The sequence below is a fragment of the Ptychodera flava genome, chromosome 6 (genome assembly GCF_041260155.1).
Source record: "Ptychodera flava strain L36383 chromosome 6, AS_Pfla_20210202, whole genome shotgun sequence".
In the NCBI taxonomy this organism is placed as follows: domain Eukaryota; kingdom Metazoa; phylum Hemichordata; class Enteropneusta; family Ptychoderidae; genus Ptychodera; species Ptychodera flava.
The window spans coordinates 24674741-24695750 of NC_091933.1; the positions used below are offsets into that span (position 1 = coordinate 24674741).

Below are 21010 nucleotides of genomic sequence, written 5' to 3' on the forward strand. Positions count from 1 at the left end.
ATTCCAACATATACAATTTTTTTTAAAATGTAATGCATTGGAGTATGATTTAAAGTTCATCATTCATACCATGGCAATAGTTTATTGCCTTGTAACAAAGTGTCTGACATTGCACGTTTCAGTTCTGACTGACTAGAAGTCTTTTTCTCTTGCAAAATCTGCCATTTGATTTTTATCAGCCCCTGGCTTTATCTGCATGACAGATGTTATCTATACCCCTGAGAAGTTTGCAGCACCTATAGAAAAGTGTGGGCTTGATTGATTTCAGCAGACTTAAAATATTCTCAAGTGATACACCAAACTTGTTCAAAGTCGTTACTGACAATCATGCAGTAGACCGTTTTAGCCACTGAGTACCACAAAGTCAGCAGAGATGCTCCAATGAGAATTTTCAAACGATTCAATGGTTCTCAAGAGGCAACATACTGAAGCTTGGAGATGACAGAATCACCCTCAAACACATAGTTATCAATTCAGAAATACTTCATACATATCAATAGAGATGCTGACAAGGTCAAGATCTCTAATGTTGATAATGGTATCTCCTCCTCTAACTCAAACTGGACAGAATTTCTAACATGGGAGATGGACAGATATACAATCACCTTGTAGTGGTGTCATATTGCTGGAAAGAATGATTCCAGAGACATTTAATCAAACAGTAATGACTGCAATATAACGCTCCAATTTCTTTGGTTTTCTTTTTTATTTATTTATACATAACATTCAAATTATTAAAAAAAATTTACAGTCTTTGGCTTTTATTTGCATAAAATTTGAAAAATCCCTGAATTGCCGTAAAAGAAAATATCACACTGTCTGCTTGTGATGATATGCAATTGTCATAGACACTAAGGTTTATCCTATAGTTTATCCTGTCAAGGATAAAAAGTGAATTAGTGAAAATCATGGTCACTTCACAAAGTTATTGCAGTAAAACTCACACCCACCAGTGGGACTGGGAGTAAAATTAATTGAAAGCACCTAGCACTTTCACCTGTGCATTTCAAGAATATTCATGAAGTGTAAAAAAAATCACTGGAATGTTATGATTCTAGCTGATCAGTTTGTCTGCATTAATTGTTCTGTTAGTTAATGAATAAGTTTTTCTTTGACACTTCTCTGAATGATGCTAGAACTACTCACACACATCAAAACAATTTTCAAGCAGCTGATTACTATTGTAAAACTTATCAAAGAGTTTATCAAAAGAAGAAAATTTGTCTGTTCTTATATGCATGTAAATGATGAGAAATTTTAGGAAACTTTTCCAATCTCAACAGTTTGATCAAAGGAGCACGCCAGGGTGACACTGTTGATACTATCTGTTCATGTTATGTATTTAAGTATACAACTTTTTATATCAGCTTGATTGTGTTGTACATAACTTTTCATAAATCACATACCAGCTTGCATTGTGCAGCATACATCATCAATGCTAATACTGTGCATGAGATATCTGTCATTGGACATTACATCAAATTCATGAAGAACACTGTAAATGCTGTTGATCAAATTACTGTTTTTCAAGTACTACGGATAAAACCGTAAAATGCTGATGACATGTCATAGAAGTGAAGTCATCTGCAAAATTTCATCAACGTTGGTAAATCATGGTACTATTTCTGCTGTCCGACCCTTACTGTGATTGCTAATACTTGGGACATCAGTAATATCTACTAGATTGCAATAATTTCAGGTGATGCTAATGTACTCTGATGCAGTTTTCACGTATTGGCCTCTTTGGTAAAAACACGGCTTCGTATTTTGATACGATTAGTTGAATTCTGACCGTTAATCATACCAGTAGCCATTGGCTACTGGCTATTTTGATCTATTTCTTCTACACACTTGAAATCATTTGATGGAATAGCAAAATGCTTTCACATATTGGTTTGGCATTACTTTTACAAACAGCAGCAATACTGTTGCTGAAACACTAGTTTTCAGAGATTAAAAGTACTGTGCTTGAGTTTGTTCTAATTTTCAATGCAAATCACATGCATGTGTTTATCAGCGTACGTCCACATGACTTTGAAATTAGCCAAATGTTAATCATTCCAGTCAACAACGGGTGCAAGCATGTGTTGGTGCATTCAGTTCACTGCTCTCTAACACATAGTTCCAGGTTGCCCATGGACAAGCCTTGCCTTGCTGTACCAGATGTCCTACAAAAGTGAAAAAAAAACATAATAAGTATAAGAACATTTTTGTTCCACACTAATTATGATTGCTGTTGAAACTGAAGTGATGACGGTGACTTGCTGACAGCATGGAGTTAGAAACGGTCTGTTTCTAACTCCATGCTGACAGAATTATACCAAATCAAATTATGTGTGCCAGCAGTGCTGTTGTCAGTCTAATCTGGTTGTATACATACACCTTCTACGTATTCCGTCGAATCCTAAACTCAGCCTTCTAAGTATCTAACAACCACTGTCTGGAGTAGCCAAACTGTGTTCTATGTTATAGACCTGCGCATTGCATGTCCAGTGAGACCACGACTGAAAGTAGCCAATAGCTTAAACTTATTTCACTATAGTACCATTGGTACAAATGGCATAAAAATACAACCAAGCTTAGATGACTGCAAAGGGATGTACTCATGAATTGTCATTTCCATTGCATTTGCGTTAGTAAGCTCCTAATGTTTAAATTATTCCATAGCTTCATAGCAAGGAAAGTGAGAATACATATTTGTAACACATCTCTTGGTAGAGTTAAATGTACTGCAAGTGCATCCAAAGCCATACATTGAAATTTACTGTCCTCTGTATTCAGTGTAAAAAATTAATCTTTATGGCCCTGATACCAACTTTGCAGACCCAAATACCTGTATCAGGGCCGTGAAGGTTTTATCATTTATCTTATGGAAATTGACGAGTTAAAATAATATTCTGCAAAATTTTGGAAATAAAAATATTTGTTATTTTAAACATTTATTGCCATTTGTGTAAATTTTTTGGAAAAGTGATGGCTGCATGCCATCACAGATTGATATTCATAATAATATCAACTTGCTCCATTGAACATGATACAGAAAATTATTACACAAGTGTGTGGGCATTTTTTCCCATAGCGTTACACAAGACTGTGGCTTGAGGTACACGATAAGAGGTAAAAACTACCACAACATGTTAGCAAATATGATTCTGTTGCACAAACTGATATTTCAAAGAAGCAGACAAGATGGGAATTCAAATCTGATGAGACAGAGTTTCAAACCAGGATCAATTGTACACTCACTTACCTTCATTGAAAGTGTCGGAGGATCGATACCTCTCTTTTTCAGGGTCATCCTGGCCATCTCCTCAAGTTCGCTTTCAGCACTGTTCTGAACATCTTCAATCTTATCCATGTAATAGCAGTCTGCACTGGCAAAGTGGCACGAAATGGACTGCGAATATATATATATGAAGAATTTTCTTATTTATGTACCGTAGTATTCAAACTTGTCACAAAATTGTACATTAGCTCACAGACAGGAGAAGCGAGATTAGCTTCAGAGTTTTTGAGTGAAATCAACCCAGCATGTATTTTGGTAGTCTGGAACTTCATCATGGTTTTGATAGATCGGTATGTGCTACGTATATACGTACCCCTTAAAGTTGTTAGAATTAAGGATAGCAAACAAAAACCATATTGGACTTCTGGACCAGTGCATTTGGCAACAATGTTGAATACTGGGCCCGAGCAAAACCTTTTCATTTGCCAAATATGACAATTATGGCTTGAATATGGGACTTGGCGGCAATCATTATTCATAGTTGCCCCGTCAGAAAGAGTTGAGTCATTGACCTTGTGATAGAGTTCAACAAACTTGATCACTCACTGAACTTTGGACACAACTGACACATGACCCTTGAAATATGATACGAATCAAAGTATGACACAACAGCCTCCACTCCCTACACAGTAGCTACATTGTGTATTTATAAAACCAGTTATCAGCTATTATGCCATTCGAGGTGAAGTCTTTAAAGTAGAACATGGCTTCAACACAAATATTCAGACTCTCAAATTTTTTCAATTCTTCTCTGATCAAGCACTTGTGGCTGTTCATTTAGAAGCTCTTTGAGTACGAAAAACTTTCAACCTCTTATTTTGGCAAAACAAAAATTTTATTTTTCCGTACGGGGTTAACAAAGGGATGGCAGCCATTTTGAATTTCAAACATCGGTAAATCTTGGGTAATTGTTTCTCTAGTACCAAGATTTGCACGGTGACCCCCAATGTTTGATCTTGATTTTGAAAGCGAATGGTTGGAAGATTGAGGAAAATTTGCGTGACAGTTTAAGTCTTTTACTTTTGAGGCGCGTACTACCTTTATAGCATACATTATTGCTTCTGTTTCCAACTTTTGTCAAGATTCAATTTGAACAAATAAAGCTGTGCAGAGATATAATGATTCTGTCACAGCTATAGACAAAATTCTACATTACCTTAATGGTTCTGATCAATTTGTTCACAATAAAAACATAGGGCCAAAGTCCCTGAAGCTACTATAGACATGGATACAAAATTAAGTATTTCCTGACTGCATGAAATTATCTCACTAAGGCCATTCTAGGGACATGTAACCCAAATATTAAAGCTGTCTGACCAGCGGTTTTGAAAAAACAAGCGACTCAACATTTGACAGAGCTCTGCTGTGTTATGTAGAGAATAACCTTTTGTGACACATGTATTGATGAAGAAGGTGGATATCTTTGATAGCTCATTTCAGGATGGCCTGACCAAAAATGGAAAAAAATCTGTAAAAATACAGATTTGCATATTTCATCAGACTACATTAGTCTATAATAGCAAATAAACGAGAGTTAATTACATTCTAATTAAAGTAAACAAGACTTGCTTAAATCAAGATTTACGTCATAAAAAAACAGCATATCTGTCAGGTTATAAAGAATCTTGAGTTGGTTATCTTTTAATATCAGTATTTTCACCCTATTAACCAAGCACATTTTAACTTTCAAATTAACATTGTAAGTAAGTCCTGTTGAATAAGTTGAGACTGTACGTACTCAGAGAAAGCACACTGAAGAGACAAATGTTTGAAACTTAAGAAGTTCAAGGTCATCAAAAGCATTATAAGGAATCATGTTACACTTTCATTGCACTGTTTACACAGATTGCATAATTGCTATAAATAGCACATGAGAAATCTTACAGCCCAGCTTTACCATAAAACCCTATCACTTTGACCACTCTTTTAATTGACCACTCTATTTTTTTCCTCAAAAAGTAATCTTATTTTATCCTTACCGAAGTCAACCATAAATGGAAATTAGAACTTTCTCTATCTCTATTTATTTGACCACCCTATCATGACAAACTATTATGAGCAATTCTCTTTTAGATAACATAAATGTGGTTCAGAATATATCAAAGTTGGGATTCAGGAAAGTTGCCTTTACATGTTTTAATCCTCCAAGATGGTAAGCATTTCACTATGAACTGTCAAAAAAAGTTGAACTTTCTGATAATTCCACACTAAAATTATTTTGGCTTTGATGATTTCCTAATTAATTCAATTATTTAAAATCATATTAATTATTTTTTTCTGGGTGAATTGATAGGGTTTATACAGTACAAGAATTACATACAATGTAAGTCAAATTTTGACCAAACATGACCAAAAAAATCCTTAAAAATACACATTTGCATATTTCTTCACAATTTGAACAAATCTAAGTTGGGTTATCCCTAGGGACCTGTACACCAAATAACAAAGCTGTCTGACCAGCATATACGAAAGAAGATTTTTTACCAAAACACCTTTTTTGGCATTAATTTGCCTATTTTCGACAATATCAAAAATTAAAAAAAAAGTTTCTCAAAACATATTAAAAAAGTTTCTCAAAATCATATTTTTCATCTACACAACAAATATCAAATCAGTAAGTACTGCGGTTCTCAAGATATTTGAGTGGACGGACGCCTCACAAACGGACATACATACATACATACATACATACATACATACATACATACATATACATACATACAGACTGACGCCGGACGCCGGACGGATACCCATCCCAATAGCTTCTATAGACTATAGTCTATAGTAGCTAAAAAGTATTGTACCATATGAGAAAGAGATTTCTACTAAAGAGAATTGGATGAACTGTTCTCAGGGTGCATCATGAATCATGATGATTGCCACTCAGCATTACTATTAATTGTATCTCACATGATTGGAGGATGATCCTGTTTTCTACAAAATGCACATCTGTGTCTCAGGTTCTGAGAAACGTAATTATTTACCTTTCTGAATCCAGTTGTCCTGTTCGTGCCAGATCCGTGGATCAACAGGGGATGGAAGAAGACAGTATCTCCAGTTTCCATTTCCAGATGTAGACGTGGCTTATCAGGAGAGTAATCCAGGATTCCATGGTATAGTTTGTTGACACCACCCTGAAAACCATTAACACCAGCTTTAATATTAAAATACGCTCATTACCAAGGGTTGCCTATGGCACTGATTGCAAATGACGTCATGTTTTTCTCTCATTAATATGCATATATAAATATTTGTCTGCATTTTCCTCACAAACAATGAAAATAAAACCTGGTAGCGTTACAACGCTTACTAAAAGTCACACTAGTTTGTCACTTTGTGGTATTTTATGGCTCAGACTACAAGCTGCAACAACAGCCGCGCATGCAACAACAAAGTTTGTCCGAATTTGTTGTTTGAAAGTCGTGCACATGCAGCTACATGTAGTAACAAACCTGAAATCACAACCAGCGCTATTGCAATTTGAATCCAGTTATACATCTGGCTATGCATATCTCCAAAATATCAAGTCCATTAAAAATTTCTGTACCAGATTATTTGCAGTATTATTAATTTGAAAATGTTCACTAATGTCAACACTGATGACTATCCAATGGATGACATATCAAAAGTTATAGACCTTGTAGAGAAGAGTTTATTCTAATCTTGGACAATTCGCATCGCAATCCTGTGATTAAATACAGATTTACAAAAAATGCTTAATTTGAGGTGACAAACTTCCGCTCTCCTGCAGCAAAATCCTGACGTCACATTTCTGATCCAAATTATCACTGCAGAGTAAATAAATCCCTTATCTGCTTCCTTCCAATATTTCATACCTCCCACTGTGGATATCCATGAGGCAAGATTTTCCCTTTGTGCGATCCCGGAATGACAACCAGGCATCCATTCTGGCGATGTACTTTCTCCATTGCTGTCCAGGAGCACACTACTCTTTCCGCAGGACGGAATGGAAAATAGTACAAGTCCTGGTGCATTGGATGGCGGGAACTCTTCGTACCTGTGATAGCAAAAATATTGTGAAGGTTGAAAAACAGTATGAAGTTGTACAGCATTAAGCATGCAAAGCCCTCGGAGTAACAATTCAATTTATTCATAGATTTATTAATCCCAGTGAAAATGCTGATTGTCTAGTTTTGTTGGCAAATCAATCGATTTAAATAAAACCCTTGTGCAGATTTGAATACTAAAGCACAAAAGGTGGAATTAATTAAATTCACATGGAAAATTAAATAATTTTACAGAATATATTTTAGTGATACACGAAGTCTCAAATGGTATATCAAATTTTTGTAAGTTAAACAGTTCATGCTCCGAAAAATCTTCCAAAGGCTCTATTGAGATTTACATTCCAAAGGTATGAGTCTGTACATTGAAGCTTCTAACCCTTAAAATTTCTCCTCAATCATGTTATCAATTGGTACAGATAAAAGAAGGCTCAAACTTGTGGACATTAAGCGATAATAACACTTTGGTGGCAGGAATACAGTGTGTATTGTGTAATGATGTTCTTCCATGCCTTGCTTATGAAAGAGTTTTGAAAACATGTGTCAATAACACAGAATATGACATGAATACACAGACTACATGATAATGATACTGTGTTTAACCCCTTGAGTGCCAAAGTCAACTTTTGTTGCCTTTAATAAAATATACCACGGTCAATGAAATGTGGTGTCCATTTGGTCCAAAATTATTGAAAACATTTTGTATCGAAAATTCATAAAATTGGCAAAATGTTGCACTAAAATTTGTTGGGAAAAATAATTGCACTCAAAGGGTTCAAAGTACATGTATCTGTTTAGAAAGTTCATCGGTGTGTCCGACATGTAAAGGACACTGTGGGTAGATGCACATCCATTTTTATCATATGTTCTAGGATCAGTATATGACTGACAGGATCCAAGGGTTACTGACAGGAAGGATCAGGAAAAGTTTGTTGACAATTTGCATAAGATACCAATGAGCACAAAGAATGACCCTTCTGATATACTTATATACTAGAAATCAAGAATGCCGTTCATACACAGGCCATTGAAACGTCTCTGAAACGGTTCTGGGCCAATACTGACACAATAAGTTATGTGTGGACACTCCGAAGTGGTTCTGAAGCGTTTCAGATTTGAGACGGTTTAGTCGGCCCGACCAGAGCCGTTGTAGGGATTAACTCTATCCGCAAATCGCTGTGTGGACAGACTGAGCTGCTTCAGAAGCGTTTCAAACGCCCTCACGCGACAGGTATTTGTAACATAAAACAAACAACAACCAATATACAATATTCACTTTCGCCATGGCTGCCGAACACAGTACTACATCTCGCGGTATACTGGTCCGACGAAGAGATAAGCTTGCTACCAAAAACCCTATCAATTCGACCAGAAAAAAATAGTTACGATTTGAAAAACGTCGAATTAATAGGAAATTAAAACTGCCGAAATAATTTAGTGGTCGAATGAATTTAATTTGGAACGACGAGGATGAAATTTAAGCGAGACATGTTTGCCATGTTGAGACTGCTTCAAAGCATGCACTGAAATTTTGTGATGTCGACAAATTTCGTAACAAAAAAACCTCAAACGCACGTTGGTGTCACATCAAAATCAAAGTGGCCGCGATTACAGACGGAACAATCTGTGACACTGCCACCGGCCGCTCGACCGACGACACGTAAGCTGACACATGTGTGCCAGCCCTTGGAAATATATTGTAACTCCTTGACAGGCAGATGAGATTGTCTTATAGCGTTTGATGCATTGAAAGTTTGTAAAAAAATAATAACAAATGGCATCACCGATCATAAGAAACGTGGTGTTGAAGATAATAGTTTTTAAAAGAAGACTATGACAACCATATTTTGTCTGTAAGTATTATCTAACTTTCGAAAACCAACATCTAAAGATTTACTTCAACCAACACTTTTGGATTTGTTCTACTCTTTATTATAAGATTAGTCGATTTCTGGAAAGTAGGTGTACATTTTCGATGTCTGTGTATCATCTACACCGAAGTTATATCCGAAAGAGTATAATCAGTTCCCGACAGCGTAAACCTCTCTCTCCCTCTCTCCGGCATTTCAATGTTTTATATTGTCGACATTTATATATCAGTCTGAAGTTTCAGGTCACTGCTCAATGCAAGTACTGGGTAGTTGATGTCAATTTTTCCGTATCGGGCATGGTCTCTATCGTCACTCTAATCGTTAGTGTTTTCCTGTTATATTCCATATCAAACTCAAAACACAACGTGAACAACGCTGATAATGTATTGCTATTTGTATGGAAGTTTGGATTAGTGTGGACGGTAATGTTTTGTTTGTGTGGGGAAAGCTTATGGCGAGGCGAAACAAACATTTTTATTAACACAAACAATCGGATAAGAATGTACGAACACATTTTAGAAACCAATAAAACACAAACTCGACACAAAAACATTTGGATAGTTAGGTGGGGAGCCTCTTTGACATTCTTTACAGCCAGTACGACGTCGTCCATTTCAGCCATCTTGTTACAAACAATGCTTGGCCATACACACCTTTTGAACTCGAGAGGGCGCATTAAGACGTCTTAAACATCAAAACAATGGCTCAATTTTGTGTATGTGGACGCAAGCGGACTCAAGCTATTAATCCCCTGTGTTTACAAATCACAAATAGTGTTGCAGAAGCGGTTCAATTTTCCCTGTCTGAACATAGTAAAGAATGGCCAAATATCTTTCTTACCTGGATCAGGTGGTTTGTTGATCAGCATGGTGTGCATAGCCATAATGTTTGGTCCAGTGAATGCTTCAACATACTTCAAAAGCTGTACAGAAAATTTAAGAACCGCTAGATATACATTTACCACCAACAAACAGATTTACAATACAATTCAATTTATAATTAAAAGAATTTCTTGGTACAAATCCCCATGTTCTACACAGTGGTTCAAGACTACAACCATTATCTCAGTCGTCTCCTGACAATTATGTACACATATACATACATACACATGCACAAAACCCACATTCCATCATCCAGACTACCCTGGGTTCAACTCCAGGAGAAGAGCACAACCATCGCCAGGCTGCTGATCTAGCTGCATGTACACTGACATGACAAATGTTTCAAATATTAGTTTGTAACATGTTACATCACAAATTGCATTCATGACTGAAAATGTATAAATATCAATAGCTCTCGTCTATCATATTTTATAATATAGATGAGGTTTTTCTAGCTCTCATCTATCATATTTATAGATGAGGTTTTTCAAGGTGTCAATTGTAATAATGTATCTTGTAGAAATGTTGACTAAGTAATAAATTCTGAATGCCATTTTCCTTAACTTTAAAAAATTGAAAATATTAATCTCATGGCAATGCATGAGGGTTTCATTTTTCTGCTAGATTTAAATCTAATTTAAATTCCATGATGAAACACAACTTGCAAAAGTGGTGAAAGAGCTAAAAAAAAGGCTCAAGGTTCAGTAAAGTTAAGCCATTTGTTTTGTCTTTGACACATCAGCTGGAACGAGATGTCTGACTGACCTCAGGTAATCTGCAATAGTGCATCATCTCCGGAACATCTTGGAAGTTCTGTATCTTGGTAACCGCTTTCTGGCCTGGCACAAACTCTGCCTTTGCTATGGCAACATCTCTCATGATCGTCAAAGTTGGTGGTTTTGGCATTTCTCCCTTGCACAGCAGTTCAAAACATTCTCTGGGAAAGGAATACGCAATTGAAAGACAGTAATTCTGTGGCAAGGTTTAACCACTTCACCGCTATGGTTGGTCTCCCACAATCATTATCAACAGTGAATGTGGAGTTGTTCACAGGAGCATTCAGGGGTGAGGGTTTAAACAGCATAGAGATATGTTTAGGAAACACTGAAATTTAGTTTAAATAACTTTGACAAGTTACATGGGTACCAGTCAACTCGCACCTTTTCCAAGCCGCCCAGAACCAACTCGCCCGATACCAACTTGCCCGATTCCAACTCGCCCGATGCCAACTCCTCGATACTATTTTACAGTTTTATGAGTACGTGGTGCATATAAAACGATTTGTTCCTAACAACAAATATTTCTAACATTGGGAACCACAGGTGCGCGCTTGAAATATATGTGCCAACACGGAAAAGTTTTTATTTGCGATTTTCACGTTTTGGAAATCTCTTGAAAGAGTAAATTTCATTCCGCTTCTTTACATATACGGAAAGTTACTGCAGTTACAGGCTCACGTCTTCAGAACAGCAGGACTGTCTTTCAAGAGTTACTGGCCCAGCATGAAAATAGCTGGCCTCGGGCCATCAGGTTAGTGTACATGGAATCTAGAGCTACATCTCAAACCAAGGGTGAGTTGGCATCGGGCGAGTTGGAATCGGACGAGTTGGTATTGGGCGAGTTAATTGGTATCGGGCGAGTTGGAATCGGACGAGTTGGTTCTGGGCAGGTTGGAAAAGGTGCGAGTTGACTGTAATTCGGGGTTTGCGTAACATTTAGTATAATACAAATGGTAATTAAGTTTGCATATCATGTACAACTGATCATTTGTATCTATTTCACACAGTGGTGAAATAATCTAAAAAGTGTCAATTTTTTTTTTCATTTTATCTCAGTCATGAAGACTGAAGAGAAAGCTGATACTAGTACCTGTACTTCTCTAACTTTTCTGGTGATACCAGTTTCTCGATAACCAAGTATCCATTCTTCTCATAGAAGTCTGCCTGCTCTGGTGTCAGTACTCCATTGTTCAGAGTGTAATTGATCGCTGGGTGGGCAGCCACAGCCACAGCGGATGTATCACAAGGACTCTACAGTCATGGTTAAGGTATTTTTTATGTCCATGGGTAGATGTACTGAATGAATCCCCTATTGTACATACTTTTCACATGACTTATTTGTTGCAGCTACATTAGGGGATGACATCACAACTTTCTGGCAGCAACTTTTAAGTAAAATCATAGAATGAGGATAAAAACAGTTTGTTTATTGTACAACTTGGATACATTGTTGCCCTTTTGAAAGTGTTCAGTTTTGTACTTTTTCTAATTTTGGAATGTCCCATACCACTCTTAGCCCTGCGTATGACACTGATGCTGTGTGTTCTGACGTTAACGTACAACGTTGGGAACTCACAGCATCGTACGCAGGGCTTATAACCTCACTCTCTGCTAGTGTGATTGAGTATAATAAAGATTGATTGATTAACAGGTCACATAAATTGTTTTGTGTGTTCAATGTGAGGGTGGAGGTAAATTTTATTTTCACTTCCATGGTATGTTACACAAATTCACATAATGATCTCCGCAAGTCTAAAAGAAATAATTATATACAGTTTGGAAGTGGCTAGTCGCACCAAAGCGATGCGAATAATGAATTTAAATTTCTTATTTGCCCCTGACAGCCTAAACACCAATCAGAAAGCGGTTTACATGCACCAAAAGAAATTGTTGCTTTCAAACATACAACAAAATCTATTTCAACAGATTTTGCTGTTTAAAGTGGAAACTTTGGGCTGTTTAATGTCGATTGACAAGCTTTGATACACCAAGGCCAGAAACACATTTTAATGTCATAATTATATTTAGTTGGATTTCACAAAGATTGTGAAAACATAATCAATCAAGTCAACTTAGTGTAAGCTCTGATACTTGGGTGACACTTGAGTGCCATGAAGGCTGTCCGAACTTCTTTTCGGGCTTTCCGTTTCCAAGCTTTCCAGGCAAGTGAAAATCCTGATGTTGTTCATTCTCCCTGGAACTTTATGACACAAGTTCATTCTGTCTGTTTAATATGTCCCTGATCCTTGTCAGGGGATGACGGATTTCGCTGCGAGACATAACGATTCTTTTTTTCTGTATCCACCATGCTGCTGGGTGAATTACACGTTCAGTCCTTATCCGACCCGCTGAATAAGAAATTTACAGGCCGAATAAGAAATGTACTTTTCTTACGAAATTTAGATTCCTTATTTGCACCGCTGCGGTGTGAATAACATCCTCCTCATAGTTGGGTCCTACTTATTACTGTTTACCGAAAAAAGTACCAATGAAATGTACGTCTCCATATTTCTTCAGACAGGAAACTGACATGTATCATAGCAATCTGTATTGTGTGGTTGTTGACAGAACTGAGTGTTCACACTCATAGTGCCTCAATTTGATGTAAATTGATAAATAGGCGTATACCATTGTTTATTGTCCGTATTTTACAGTATTGGTATTCAAATCAGTTATTTTTGTACGATGGGCGTCTGCTTTGTCAAACGCATTCAGTGTTATTAATGGCGTACGGCAAGGCAGCAATCTCTCACCTATGCTCTTTGCTGTGTATGTAGACGATCTAAGTACAAAGCTACAATCAGCCTGTTGGATGCTGTTTGGTAAACACAGTTGTTAATCACCTATTTTATGCAGATGACTTAGTTTTGATTTGCCCCTCGGCAAAAGCATTACAAAAATTAATTAACATATGTGAACACTATGGGGACAAGCATGATATTGTTTTTCATCCCACTAAAACAGAATGTATGGCTATTTTCCCGAGGTCTTGGAAACCTAACAGAATTCCTATCGTATTTTTATATGGAAAATCTCTTAAATTTGTTAACACTAAAAAGTATCTCGGATATATTGTTTCTTCGTCGGGGGAAGACAACGCTGATATGCACAGGCAACTTCGATGTGTTTATGCTAGAGCTAATTGGATTGCGCGCAATTTTAGCTGCTGTTCACAGATTGTGAAATGTACCCTTTTTAGAAGCTTTTTATATAGTATGTATTGTCTTAATGTTTGGTGTAACTACAGTGCTAGACAGATGTCAACTCTAAAAGTGGCTTATCATAATGCATTGCGAATAATTTTTGATCTTAAACGTGATGCGAGTATCAGTCACAATTTTGTATCAAGAAATATTTTGAATTTTGCTTCATTGCAACGAAAGTTACTATTGAACTTTTGCAAAAGATTAACAGAAAGCAAGGATTCTGTAATATACAGTTGTGTTAATTCTGATTTTTACTTTAATTCAACTTTCTGGCAGCATTGTAGGAATGTATGCATTAGTATTTTCAGTAGTTTTTTTATTCTTTTATAAAATTTATTTTTCGCTGTAATGCCTACATTTTAATGTTTTTCTTGGTATGGGCCGATGGCCTGAAATAAAGGTAATAATAATAAACGATGATGTGACAGAACTCAGTATAAACGCATTTATTTACATGCAGACGGGAGACAGTACAGTGACACTGGTGCTCGGAACCACAGGCACCCTGACCCATGGCATGGGTTGGGTAGTCTGCTTGATAGAGTGCTCGTCTGCTCGATCTGTCGACCGCGTACCTGATCTGCCCATGGATGTAAAATTTACATCCATGATCTGCCCTACACTGCAAATACATTGCAGGAGGGCAGATCGAGTGCGCGATCGCGATCGACCAGACGATCGACCGATCGATCAAGCAGACTACCCAACCCATGGACGCCTGTGCTCGGAATTGCCAATGTATATACGCAGAGAGAAAGACTGAACTCCTCCCCTCGTCCCTGTGGTACAGTACAGCAGCTGAATTCTGTATCACCGTCTTACCAATGCAATCCGTGCGCACATTCAATGAGTGCGGCGAATTGTGATGGAGGAAAGGATACAATTCCTGGGTACTGAGTTGCCGCCCCTCTCAAATGCTGTGACAGTACCTTCAGTCTCTCGTCCGCCATGTTAGTTAGGAAATGGTCGAGATACTTCTAACGTAATATTGACCTAGTTATATAATGTCATTGGTTTATACCATTTGGGTTCCGGGGAGACGCAAAGTGGGTGACAAAAACCAACCTCGATGAGAGCATGATCATGGATACATATGATGCACAACAAAAAGATAAAATTTTCCCTACATCTATTCAATGTTTTCATTAAACCTGTTTTACTGTATGGCTCAGAGATTTGGGGACAAGATTTCATGGATTACAAGAAGTGGGATAAATCAGCAATTGAAAAAAACTCACCTCAAATTTTGTAAGAACATTTACAGTGTAATAGACAAGCTTGTAATGCCGCTGTGAGGGGTGAACTAGGACAATTTCCACTTCTACTTGAGATCAAACTTAATATTGTTAAACACTGGCTTCATATCGTACAACTGCCACATTGTAATCTTGCTAAAGAAGCTTTTCTGGAGCAAATGGTAAACAACACTAACAATAGATCCTGGTTTAACTGTTTAAGTGCTTTAATTAAAGACAATGGAATGGACTTTCTCCTTGATAAAGCTCCATCACTTAAACACCACAAAGTTATAACTGGTTTAATGAAGACAAATTTAACAAACAATTATGAAGTCTTTTGGAAAAAGTTGATCACTGATGAAAATAGTAAACTAAGAATGTATGCCAAAATAAAACGTAATTTTAGATTAGAACCCTACTTAACACAGTTGCAAGGTGAGAAAAGAAAATTGCTCACCAAACTTCGCATTAGCAATCATGATCTAGCAATTGAAAAAGGGAGACACACTGTTCCAAAAACCCCAATTACTGAAAGATACTGCAATCAGTGTAACACCAACAGTATTGAAGATGAAACACACTTTTTATTAGTCTGTCAGAAATACAAAGTCCAAAGAAAGTACTTTTTCAGTAAAATCAATTTCCCAAACGACGATACTGAAAATCAGCTTATTTCTCTACTAACAAAACAAGAGTTATCTTTTAATGAACAACTTGCAGATTATATTTTACTTTATATAAACAAAGAAATACCTAGTTATATCATTATTTACTATTATTATTATACTGTAATACTTTATGTATTATTTTTGTATCACACTTTTATTGCCACAAATGTGATGTAAATCCTATATTTACAAGCAAGCAATAAAAATATTATTATTATTATTATGATGAGATAAACATGACAACGCTGAAACAGTCGGTAAATTGCCCAATACCAAAAACCAGTATGTGACACAGGCTAGATCCAAGGCTCGAAATTAGCGGTAGTCCCGCGTCCACAGACTACCAACTTTTCCCTGGGGCTACCAAAACGAATGAAATGGTAGCCCACAGCCACACGGACTACCAAAGCCTGGGACATGAAATTACTTTTTGGGCGACATGATCGATGTTGATCGCTGTGAGATGACCGACGCTCATACAGTCAACCCAGCTGGACATGTACACAGAAAGGACATGTCGACTTTGTTGCGACAAACTTTCAATAAAATATCTGATGTACTTGGATTACAGGCTCGGGAAATGATGGCCAATGAAAATTTATTTTCATAGTTATTTAATCACAATTTATCAATCACAATTAAACACAAAATTATTCAAACTGCAAAGAAAAAGCTGTCGGGTCATCAACAAATTTCGCAATGATAAAGGTGGGGAAATATAGTCAAAATTGCCACGAAAGTATTAGGAACATGACTGTACCAAGTTGTCATCCTGAAATTCATAGCCAATCTATTTTTAGCCATGTTATGTTTACACATGCTGAGTGAAAAGTCGTGGTCATTGCGAACATCAAAATTTGCATAAGCTCTGCGTATGTGTGAATAGGTCGTCAAAACTTTGAGGCGTCACCGTTGTCCACTGCACATGCTATACCGTTCTCCTCACAGGTTATCGTAACCACGGGGGACCGTGTCGTAACGTTGCTTGGATAGTCGTTCGAGGCGGGCGGCCGAAAGTCGCCGTTTAGGGGTGAACCATTTGATTTCCGGGGGGTGGAGGAAATGGGTGGGGCAACAATTTTTTTTTCCCCATGACTGTGACAGCAAATTTTTTTTTTTCTATTGTCAGTCCTGCATCAAATTATTTTTTCTGTATGCAGTGGCAAAGCAAATTTTTTTTTCTCGCTTGCCAATTTTTAATACAATATATATGCTATGCATACACGTTATTGGTTCACAACCGGATGTTTTAATAATTTGTTGTGTTCATGGTTCTGCTATTAAAATTTTATGTACAACAAATAACTTGTAAAAAATCCATTTGGAGCTGACTGATCTTGTGAGTGCTGTACCTAATGCAATTAAAAGAGGGAGACAAGCTATCTGCATTCAATCAGGAAAAACACCAGCAACTGTATAGCGATATGAAAGAAGTATCCAACCAGACTGACAAACTTGACCAGCTGTACTCAAGCTGTGTAGCAGACGTGGAAAAACTCAACAAGAAATCTGCGTCATACCAAGAAAGTATGGTTTTCTACCGCTCTCTACAAGCCAAGGTCAAGGCAGTTGTGCAGATGGTAAATGAGAAAATGGCCACCATATCAGCTGTGCATGAGAAATACAAAGAACTGTACGGAGCTAGCCAGCAGGCAGCAGCCAATAACAGGAGAGCTGCTAACGAAAAAAGAAAGAAGAAGAAAAGAGCTGCGATATCAGCATCACTCAATACCAATCCACATGTCAAGGCAAAGTGCCGAAGAGAGATGGCAAAGGACATCCACTCAACTGACATTGTCACTTTATTCAACAGACAAGAAAGGGGAGACAAAGGTAGTCATATCAGCAGATTATTTTGAGTGATGACTTTGTTTATGTTGGAGTAAGCTTAATATAAAAATGCATATAAAAATCACCAATATTAACGCTTTTGTCCCTTTCCAAAGTGAGAAACCTTTTAATCAAACACAAAACTACTGCAGACAATTTTTAATAAAAATAACAATTTTCCTTTCTTTCAATTTTCCTTTCTTACAGGTGCTCAGCAGGTACCTGCATGTACCGAACCAAAAAGATATGGGATCTGCCTACTGTCACCCATGAAGCCACTGCCATAGTCTCCAGTAGAGTAATAGTAACCTGGTTAAACCAGAAAGCTGATCTGTTCCATCCACTGAACAGATCAGCCGTCTGGTTAAACCAGGCTGATAGTGACTAGTATAGAAGTGTAGTGATCATACAGTTGTGAAAGTCAGTACTATAGCTGTGTTTTATATAAAATCAGTACTGTCAACTTCTCAGGAAAGAAGTCATGTTTTACAAAAGTTGTGTTTGTATTTCATTATTTGTTATTGTATTTTCATTGCAAGGAAAGACATATATTTTGAGAATAATATACTGCTTTTAAAAGTAGTTCATTATATCGTGTCGTTTGTTTTAAATTTTCAGTAGATACAGATCACAGCAAGTCCAATGGTTCCCCTTTTAATACTGACTGTGTCAATGCTTTATTGCAACATATTTAAAACACTGTCATCACAATGAAACTTTGAACATTGTGTAGTATTTAAGTTTATTTATATGCCAGATTTTTACATCAGGATTCACTCTAAAATATTGAAAATATTAGTGCCGCCGTAGGCGGCTGCCCTCCAGCGTTTTTTTTTAAATCAGTCCCAAACTTTGGTGATTTTAGCACATGGCGACAAATTTTTTTTTCTCTCCTGTCTGTTGGAACAATTTTTTTTCTCAAGCCATTGTTGGATCAATTTTTTTTTTTCTGTCCTTCACCTGCCGATAAATTTTTTTTCCCCAGATCCTCCATCCCCCCAGAAATCAAATGGTTCTCCCCTTCCTTGGAAATACTTTTTTTAACAAGTAAACGGCGACCTGCGGCCGCCCGCCTCGATCGACTATCCAAGCCACGTTGCGATAACCTGTGGTTCTCCTAAGGCTATGATCTGCAGGTATTGATGTCAAATGACTATAAAATTCACTTGCTGGATAGAATCATGCAAAACCCTCTTCATTCATGCATGGGCTACCAGACCTTAGCCCAATGGGACTGCCGGAGAAAAAAGTTAATTTCGAGCCCTGCCAGACCACAGAGCCACAGGCTCTTGGAGCTCGTGTTCGGCCACAGTCGCAGTCCCCGTGTGTATATGGACTGTGGTCAATGGTCCAATCCACGCACCGGCGGGCACAAGCCCGACCTCTAGTTTGCACACACACAGTCCACAGGTCAATTAGGCATTATTTGTGATGATTTTTCTATTATTATAATCAAAAATGATTATGAATGTTAATAAATTATTAATATGAATGTTGCAGAATATTAAAAATTTTTTTTACAAAGAATGTCGTCTACTTTGTGTAAATACCGTCTGGAAACCCCATTGTTGTGATGATTATTAATAAACTATGATTATGATTAATAAAATCATATTTTACACATTGTAATCTGCTTATGTGAACAACCCTCTGGAAACCCTTACATAGTTTCACAATCTATGCCAAAATATACAAGTGACACCATTGCCCATGCAGGTTCAGTCTACGCCAAGTGTTACTACACAGTGTATACACTGTGTAGTAACTCTCGCTGTAGACTGAACCTGAGCAATGGCGTCACCTGTATGCTTTTGCATATATCATGAATTAAATATGGATTTCCAGAGGGTTGTTTACGTAAGTAGAGATTACAATGTGAACAAGTCATCGTTGATGACACAGTCCCCACTTGTTAATGGGTGCTTTGATTACAGGTCCTCAGAGAGGATAGAGTCCGGTAGTTCAATGTCCTTGTACCAACTTTTGATTAAAATTGGTTGAAATATGCCGAGTTATGGCTTTGTACATGAAAAAATCATAACAAAAAGGCCGCCACAGCAGCCATATTGGATCGTATCACAAAACTAATTAACATGCATATGTATGACATTGGTCAATCTCCTTGTACCAACTTTGAATAAATTTGCTTGATACATGTCTGAGTTATGGTTCTGGACATGAAAAAACATAATAAAATGGCCACACGGCGGCCATATTGGATCGTATCACAAAACAAGTCAATGTGCATGTGTATGACATAGGTTGATGTCCTTGTACCAACTTTGAATAAATTGGTTGAGATATGCCTGAGTTATGGCTCTGTACATGAAAAAATCGTAACGAAATGGCCGCACTGCGGCCATATTGGATCGTATCACAAAACAAATTGATGTGCATAGCTATGACATTGGTCAATGTCCTTGTACCAACTTTGAATAAAATCTGTAGAAACATGCCTGAGTTATGGCTCTGTACATGAAAAAATCGTAATAAAATGGCCGCCTGGCGGCCATATTGGATCGTATCACAAAACAAATTGATGTGCATATGTATGACATAGGTCAATGTCCTTGTACCAAGTTTGAATAAAATCGGTTGAGATATGCCTGAGTTATGGCTCTGTACATGAAAAAATCGTAACAAAATGGCCGCACTGCGGCCATATTGGATCGTATCACAAAACAAATTGATGTGCATAGCTATGACATTGGTCAATGTCCTTGTACCAACTTTGAATAAAATCTGTAGAAACATGCCTGAGTTATGGCTCTGTACATGAAAAATCGTAATAAAATGGCCGCCTGGCGGCCATATTGGATCGTATCACAAAACAAATTGATGTGCATATGTATGACATAGGTCAATGTCCTTGTACCAAGTTTGAATATAATCGGTTGAGATATGCGTGAGTTATGGCTCTGTACATGAAAAAATCGTAACAAAATGGCCGCATGGCGGCCATATTGGATCGTATCACAAAACAAATCGACGTGCATCTGTATGACATATGAAGTAATCCTTGTACCAAGTTTGAATGAAATCGCTTGGGCATCTCTGAGATATCTGCGTGAACGACGGACGGACGGACGGACGCACGCACGCACGCACACACGCACGGACATGACCAAACCTATAAGTCCCCCCGGACGGTGTCCGTGGGACTAAAAATATGACTTTATTATTCATAATCATAATTTCGTCATAATTATCACAACAATGGGGGTTT

The 21010-nt window shown here is 37.3% G+C and overlaps 2 protein-coding genes across 2 annotated transcripts; one reads left to right on the forward strand and one right to left on the reverse strand.

Annotated features, from left to right (window-relative positions):
* Window positions 1-687: 687 nt before the first annotated feature.
* On the reverse strand, window positions 688-15055 carry LOC139135281 (phytanoyl-CoA dioxygenase, peroxisomal-like). Its single transcript, XM_070702601.1, has 8 exons — window positions 14930-15055; window positions 11933-12093; window positions 10829-11000; window positions 10023-10104; window positions 7123-7304; window positions 6271-6420; window positions 3251-3397; window positions 688-2168 (listed from the first exon to the last, which is right to left on the reverse strand). Exons 1-8 carry the CDS (start codon window positions 14996-14998, stop codon window positions 2112-2114), a joined length of 1020 nt encoding a protein of 339 aa, XP_070558702.1. The 5' UTR covers window positions 14999-15055; the 3' UTR covers window positions 688-2111.
* Window positions 15056-17187: 2132 nt separating this feature from the next.
* Window positions 17188-18071, forward strand: LOC139134398 (uncharacterized). Its single transcript, XM_070701259.1, has 2 exons — window positions 17188-17787; window positions 17992-18071. Exons 1-2 carry the CDS (start codon window positions 17310-17312, stop codon window positions 18069-18071), a joined length of 558 nt encoding a protein of 185 aa, XP_070557360.1. The 5' UTR covers window positions 17188-17309.
* Window positions 18072-21010: the final 2939 nt, after the last annotated feature.

Coding starts and splice junctions, on each gene's coding strand:
- LOC139134398 (XM_070701259.1), top strand. CDS start 17,310: ATGCAATTAAAAGAGGGAGACAAGCTATCTGCATTCAATCAGGAAAAA. Junction 17,788..17,991: donor ACAAGAAAGGGGAGACAAAG/GTAGTCATATCA, acceptor CCTTTCTTACAG/GTGCTCAGCAGGTACCTGCA.
- LOC139135281 (XM_070702601.1), bottom strand. CDS start 14,998: ATGGCGGACGAGAGACTGAAGGTACTGTCACAGCATTTGAGAGGGGCG. Junction 12,094..14,929: donor CAACTCAGTACCCAGGAATT/GTATCCTTTCCT, acceptor CCATGACTGTAG/AGTCCTTGTGATACATCCGC. Junction 7,305..10,022: donor CAACAAACCACCTGATCCAG/GTAAGAAAGATA, acceptor TTGCTATCACAG/GTACGAAGAGTTCCCGCCAT.